This window comes from Lagenorhynchus albirostris, chromosome 2 (assembly GCF_949774975.1).
Source record: "Lagenorhynchus albirostris chromosome 2, mLagAlb1.1, whole genome shotgun sequence".
In the NCBI taxonomy this organism is placed as follows: Eukaryota; Metazoa; Chordata; class Mammalia; order Artiodactyla; family Delphinidae; genus Lagenorhynchus; species Lagenorhynchus albirostris.
In genome coordinates this window covers 78734874-78742517 of record NC_083096.1, presented here as the reverse complement: position 1 = coordinate 78742517, position 7644 = coordinate 78734874, and the positions used below count along the sequence as shown (strand labels likewise).

The 7644-nt window shown below is 42.2% G+C and overlaps 1 protein-coding gene across 1 annotated transcript; it reads right to left on the bottom strand.

Annotated features, from left to right (window-relative positions):
- Positions 1-5837: 5837 nt before the first annotated feature.
- LOC132514427 (histone H2B type 2-F) lies at positions 5838-7514 on the bottom strand. The gene has a single exon (XM_060139100.1). It carries the CDS (start codon positions 6576-6578, stop codon positions 6198-6200), a length of 381 nt encoding a protein of 126 aa, XP_059995083.1. The 5' UTR covers positions 6579-7514; the 3' UTR covers positions 5838-6197.
- Between the last annotated feature and the right edge of the window lie 130 nt (positions 7515-7644).

Here is a 7644-nt window from a genome sequence, read left to right as displayed (position 1 = left end):
TGCCAACAACAACAAAAAATAAAGCTGATATCTTTAGGTATTTTCTGTTCCCCTGAATGTTAAAAACACTGATATCAAAAGAGTGATATGGATTTTCCCCTACCTTCTGATAATTTAAAATTATTGCCTTTGATCATGTAAAACAACAGAGATACATTGTTCCTTATTTCATTTCACAAATCTGCATCCTCCATTTTTTGCTACAAGAATTCCTTCTTCTGGGTGCCTTGTGCTGCCTCAGTCCCAAGATCAACTGAGATCTTGATCTGTCAATCTCTCTCTCTCTCAAAATACTCAGCCAATCCCAAGCCATTACCTCTTTACCATCCTTGGGACAATACGGTCAGCATCCAGGCTTGGATCCTTCAAGGCAAAATGCTAAAGAATTGCTCAAGCTCTATGAGTTCTCTTACTTGGCTCTCTGTTTCTGGTTTTGGCCATCTAAAGCAAAGTTCCTTGGATTGGTTGATAGTGATACTCTCTAGATTCTTATGCTTCTTTTTAGCAGAACCATCTGAAATATCTCATCTATTGTGTAATGAGTTCTTGGTCAAAGAAAAGAAATATTAAGGTCTTGGGACTGCCATCTTACTTGTTTACCACTCCTTGGACTGTAGTTTGAATAAGAAAGTCTTATATTCTTGGGGAAACTTTCATCCCTGAATAGTGACAGGAACAGGAGGTTCATCTTGAAAATACTGAGAGGAAAAACATGAAGTACATTAACAAGCAGAAATGAAGAACTCAGAAGTCATCAACCTGACTCCACCGAGCCCATTTTTGAATTTCTAATTAAACATTTCCCAAATATCTGCACATTCTCCTTTTGGTTATAAGGTGTGTCCTTCTCTGTGCTACCTGATAGTATGCCTACATCATTTCTATTCATTTGGCTTGCTCTTGTGTAAATCCTCAAAATTCAGAGCTTTCAACTCAGAAATCAGAAAGAAGTATTGAGATGAAAGTATTTCAATTTTTTCTGAAAGCATTGATGGGAGGTATTGCAAACATCATCTGATATATATTTTTAAAGGTATTTGCCAAAGATTATATTGGTCTTTACAGAGCACTAGTAACAGACACTAGAAATAAGGTCTTTTATTATTTAATTCATTTTTTTCCCTTTTGGGACACATAGCAGATACTTAAAGATTCTACAGTGTCAGAGGCCCAACAAGTAAATTGTGGCATTGCCTTCTTGGATGTTTTTAAGATAAAGAAGGTCTTACTGCTCTACTGCAAGATGCTTAGGGAGTTGACTCTCAAATCACTAGAAATCTCTTAAAGCACAACTTGTTGGGAAGGAAATGTGCTCTGGAGGTACAAGGGTGCTCGTGCAAGTGCCTTCCCAGCCACAATAATGGGAGAAACACTGATCGAATATTTGCCATGTTCCAGCTGCTGTACTAAGTGCATTAAGTACATTATCTCATTTAATCTTCACAAGTCTTGAGGGTAGGTTCCATTATTTTTCTCGTTTTACAGATGAGGAAATTGAGGTTCAGAAGAGTAAAGAAACTTTCCCAAGGTCATATAGCTCTTAGGTGGGTTAGCTGGGACTCAAAGCTAATGCCCATCACCACTACAGTACACTGCCTTTCAGCCAGTATCTTTTGACTTTTATAATTGGTTTGCTATAAGGGGTCCATGGCTAGAGACCAGGGGCTGGACTGTGACATGATAAATGTATGTTTGATCTCTTCCCCCAGTTTCTAACACAGAGCTCCTAAAACTCTTGTAATTCCCTGAGTGATAGGGGTGCTAAGGACATCATTTGTTCTAATATTTGGTCTTTGACCCCAATTCCTGACATAGAGCTCCTAAATCCCTTGAAATTTCCAGGGTAATAGGAGCATATTTTGTTCTAATGAGACGACTCTTGGTGGACTCCTGGGGAGTTCAGGACAGGGGCTGGTCACCAGAAAGGCCAGGCTATGATTAGAAGATTGAAGCTGTTAACCCACACCCCCCATCCTCCAGGGAAGAGACAGGGACTGGAAGTTGAGTTAATAATCCATCATGCCTACTTGATGAAGCCTCCATAAAAACCCCTAAACTATGAGATTCAGAAAGCTTCTGGGTCAGTGAACATATCCACATGCCAGGAAGCCACATAGACACCCCAATTACACGGGGACAGAAGCTCCTGCACTCAGGACACTTACCCTATGTACATCTTCATCTGGCTGGTCATCTGTATCCTTTACTATATCCTTTATAATAGACTGGTAAATGTAAGTGTTTCCCTGAGTTCTGTAAGCTGTTATAGCAAATTATTGAGTCTGAGGAGGGGGTTGTGGGAACTCCTGATTTGTAGCCAAGACTGACAGAGGTGTGTGTAACCTAGGGACCCACTACTTGTGATTGGCATCTGAAGTTGGTACAGGGGGTGGAGGGGCAATCTTTTTGGACTGAGCCCTTAACCTGTGGGGTCTGCACTAACTTCACGTAGTTAATGTCAGGATTGCTTGGTGTGGAAAACCCACATACTTGGTGGCCAGAAGTACTGAGAATAGTAGAGGAAACAAAAGTTTTCCTTTACTCTCTTACTGCTTCTGAGTTAGTGTAGGTAAGTATCCTTAAATACCCAACAACTTACACTATGAAGCTTCTAAACTGATTTGTGGACCATGGTGTCTGCAACTTCACCTAGACCTTCACTCCATATTGTGCTGTTCCCCATTCAGAGGGCAAAAGATTTTTAAAATCATTTTTTGTTAAAGCCAACTCTTAGAGTTCTGCATCTCATAAATCCAATCCCACTGCCCTCCCTCTCAACCACTCCTTCCCTCATCAATCTATTCATCCCATCAGTATTTACTGAGTGCCCACTCTATTCCAGGTACAGCTCGAGATGATGGGCAAAGTGCAGTGAACAAAACAAAGTACCTACCTTCTTAGGACTTACTCTGAGAAGGTAGGAGGAGAGTCAGACAACGTATTGGTTGGAGAACAGTCTAAATTTTTGTGCCAAATATTAAAAAAAAAAGTGGCTTAAATACAAGTTTATTCATCTCTCACGTCCAGGGTTAGTAGAACAGTTCTGCTATTCTCATCACATGGCTTCTGTTTCTGGGCCCAGAGTGCCTGCCATTGTATCTGTAACCCAGCCAGAGGAGAGTGTAAAAAGGCAAGGGCAGTACATATCTATTCCTTTTTAGGACACAAACTAGAGATAATATGTATCACTTCCATTCATATCTCATTGGCTCAGAACTTTGTCTTATGAACAAACCCAGATGCAAGAAAAACTGGTAAATTAGCCTTTAACTGAGAAGCCATGCACCCATAAAGCAGGGGGTTAAAGTAAGGAAAGAAGAACAGCTTTTATGAGTAGCAGTCTCTGATTCAGTAATAAACAAATAAGTAAATAAATACATTAGTATTCAGATGATACACGGAAGAAAATTTAGCAAGGTATGGGGACAAGGAGTACCAAGAAATGGGGGGAGAGAGGGAGGTGGGCTTGCTATCTTACATAAGTCAAGGAAGAACTGAAGAGTAATGGAAGTTTTGAGCAGAAGCCTAAGAAATGAGGAAGCCAGTCATATAAATATCTGGGGGAAAAGCTTTTCCAGAAGAAATGGCAAGCACAAAGACCCTGAGATAGGAGGGCCTTGGTGTATTCGAGGTAGAGCAGGGAGACAAGTGTGATGAAACAGAACAAACAAAAGGGAGAGTGGTAAGAGAGGAGGTGGATGTGGGCCATTGTATCAGTGTGGACCTTCTCTCTGAAGCCATATGGGGATTTTCAGTTGGGCAGGATGGTGTGGGACCTTCTCTTTGAAGCCATATGGGGATTTTCAGTTGGGCAGGATGGTGTGGGAGTGACATGATCTGACTTAGAGGTTTCAGAAAGTTTACTCTAGCTGGTTTGTGGAAAATAGAGTGAGGGTAGAGGCGGAAGCAAAGAGACCAGTCAGAAAGTCATTGCAAATACCTGGGAGGTGTGATGGTGGCTTGGAGTGGGAAGACAGCAGTGGAAGTGTCGAGTACGGTTGGATATGGGACATGTTAAGCCAACAATATTTTCTGATAAATTTTACTTGGGATGACTGAGAAAAGGCTTATTCCCATGCTTTACTATAGTCATACCCTCTGCAAAAGAAAATGAATCTCACAGGGAACAAGAAAATAAAATTTCTCTCAAGCTAGGATCATGGTGAACAAAGAAAGCTTCAGCAGGTTTGAGATGCTGGGAGCCAAGTACAATGTGACTTAAATTGCTTTGCGGGCAAGAGGGTGGGACAGCCAGAGCTTTCCAATATAATGAAAAACCCTAAAAAATAGGCTATGTGAAAATTTTAAGTTTAAAGAGACATATTAAAGTGAAAAGAAAATGTTACAACCTGGATGAGGAGTACAGAAATAATGACACCGAGTCACAGAATTTAAAGGGAACGATGAAGAATTCCATTTTACAAAAATCAGATGATTAAAAAGTTGAAAGATGTTACAGTGAAAATTGGGTAAAACTAAAACTTAAAAACAACTTCCCAGAGGATACTTGATATATTGGTCGCAAATAAAATTCCAGGTGCACTTCATGGACTTGGGAAGGAGAGCACCTGTATATCCCCATCACCTAGCACAGGGTCTGGCACATGTAAATTCTCACTTATAGAGTGATTTTTCCTACCATAGAATGTGTTGTATAATGATTTCTTTTCTTTCAACTAGAAATTTTAGATTCTCAGTTGAGTCATCTTTCCCTGGTCGCTTGTCTGATAGTCTCTAGGGAAAGATGACTCACTGAGAATCTTAATTTCCCAGTGAAAGAAATCACATACAGCCCACTTTATGCAACTTTTAATTAGATGTAAATTCGAACTCCTACATTACAAATGAATAAAATTCATTTTAAGCATTTAAAAAATTCATTTTAAATTCCCCCAAGTTTAACCAGGAATGGCTTAATTTCAAAACTCGACTGTCAAGTGAATTGGAAGCTAAGACTTTTCCTTTTGCCTCAAGGGTATATTTTATTTGGTAGAATATCCAGCCTTTTTCGGGATTGGTCTTGAGTTATGCAAGTTTTGAACTGAGAGGGCCTTAGAAATTCATCCCACATGTTAACTGCCCTTTTGTACACCATGCCCCCAAAATCTATTCTAAAAATATACACCTGAGAACACTAAAAACCACCTCACCAGTCCCCCACCTCCAACGGGACCTTATCAGGGAACTTCAGGAGAGGCACCTGGAAGTATGTTTCGCAAGCTTGGAGGTGGGCCTTATAACCAGGAGTTACAGAACCAAGACAAGGTCCTTACCCTGGAGAAGATAATTTTCCTGTGGAGGAGTGTAAACAAGCACAGTAAGTTAAGTGCTGCTCAGTTTTCACCAAAAGCAGGGTAGGAGTGGGGAAAGGTTTGACCTAAATGAGGATTAAACCCAGAAGGGAAAATATACTGAAGGAAGGGAAGTCTTTGGGCACTGGGTCTCTCAACCTTGGCGCAAGGGTCAACATCATTCACCAAATAATTCTTGGTAGTGGGGGCTCTCCTAGGCATTATAGGATGTTTAGCAGCATCCCTGGCATCTACCCACTAGATGCCAGTAGCGCCCCTCTCCCCAAGCGATGACAATCAAAAATGTCTCCAGATACTGCCAATATCCCATGGGGAGTGTGATGGAGGGGGTGGGGTGGGAAATCTATCTGGTTGAGGGTAACGGGGCTAGGTAGGCCAACGTACTAAAGCACCTGGTGATGTTGAAAGTTTGTGACAGACACCTAGAGATTTATGTTAAAAACAGATTAAAACATTAAGAAACAGCGGCAACTGGGGAAACTATAGGGCTATCTGTACACTAGAATAAAATGAAACCCAACTCACTTACTAGTTTAATAAGAGACAGCCCTTCCCCGCTCCTCCGTACCTAAGCTCCCATTGAAGACTCAGACTAGGTAGGAACCACCTTAAGGACCAATCACTTGTTACCAGCGACATGACACATACCACTAGGTGGCACCACTGGACCATGGGAGGTCCTAGATTTTAACAGGGCAACCATTCAATCACTGTCCCAATCTAGCCCCAAGTCTAAAAGCACTCGTGATCATGGGCCCACCCTACCCAACCAACAATTAAACCCACCTTTTATCAAGTGTTTACAGCCACTTTCCCCGATAATTTAAGTGGCTCTGAAAAGAGCCTTTGGGGTAAAATAGATGTTCTAGTTCGTCTCGTGCACGCTTACTTCGAACTGGTGTACTTGGTGACCGCCTTGGTGCCTTCCGACACGGCGTGCTTGGCTAACTCGCCGGGCAGCAGCAGGCGCACAGCCGTCTGGATCTCCCGGGACGTGATAGTCGAGCGCTTGTTGTAATGCGCCAGGCGCGACGCTTCGCCCGCGATGCGCTCGAAGATGTCGTTCACGAAGGAGTTCATAATGCCCATGGCCTTCGAAGAAATGCCGGTGTCTGGATGAACCTGCTTCAGCACTTTATATACATAAACAGAATAGCTCTCCTTCCGGCTGCGCTTGCGCTTCTTACCGTCTTTCTTCTGCACTTTCGTGACAGCCTTTTTAGAACCTTTCTTAGGAGCAGGAGCAGATTTCGCTGGATCCGGCATCTTCACACAGGAGAATCCCCACACGCCAGTAGAAGTGATCCCGACTACACCGAAGCAGGCTGGTTACGCGCTACTTATAGAGCCTGTATGCAAATGAAGACTAGCACAGTATTACGTTTTTATTGGTTAATATCCAACAGTGTCGTCATAGAGGGGCGGAGTCCATGTAAATAAGGTTCTGCTTGCGCTCCCTCAGTGGCCCTTAGAACAAATGTCTTGTTAACCAATCAAAATGTTCCATTTCACACTAACCACTAAATTATGTAAAAAGTAGTTTCACCTGTTTGTGGTCTTTTGCTGTTAATTGGTTTTCACTTGTACTTGGAGATCTGAAGTGCCAGCTAAAGACAAGTTAACTTTCTCATTTTTGCATCATTTTACTCCTCTGTACTACTTTGTGGAAGTTTGTTTGATTACGGTTTTTGCAACAATACCTCAGCCCACATTTTCTTTTTTTTTTTTTCGCGGTTTGCGCCTCCTGTCTTATGCAACGAGGAAGATGGGTTCTTACACATCTCGGGACTCTTGCCCCCATTCTTAGTTGAAATCCCGAGTAACTACTTGGGGACCGAGGATCTTATCTAACATCCGGCCTAGTTCTAGTAACTGTACAATCGGGCTGAAAACCCAGATTGCCATCCCAACAGTTATCACATAATGACGGCCTTCTAGAGTGTCACTTAATTTCAGTATTCAGATTTGTGCTAACGTTTTGTACTAGCACTTTGGAACGCGTTACAAATGACTGGTAGAACATATTCTATCCTCTTGCAAAGTTTAGCAAGGTTGGCGCTCTGGACTAAGAAATCAAGCCAGCAAATAAAAGCAGTACTTGACCGACACGACCCAGACCTTGCCTCTGGTGGTCCTTCTAGTGTCTGTCTGCCTTAATTCCATAACCTCACCACCCAACACGTGCGAGACGCCCCGACCCACTTTATCCTTAACACTTGTGCATTAGGAACTCACCAAGCTTAAAGCTGGTGAGTTCCTGTTGTTCTTTATAAAAACGTGGGCGCTCTTTATGAAAACAGCTGCTCTTTATGAAAACGTGGGTGGCTCTGAA

Coding starts and splice junctions, on each gene's coding strand:
- LOC132514427 (XM_060139100.1), bottom strand. CDS start 6,578: ATGCCGGATCCAGCGAAATCTGCTCCTGCTCCTAAGAAAGGTTCTAAA.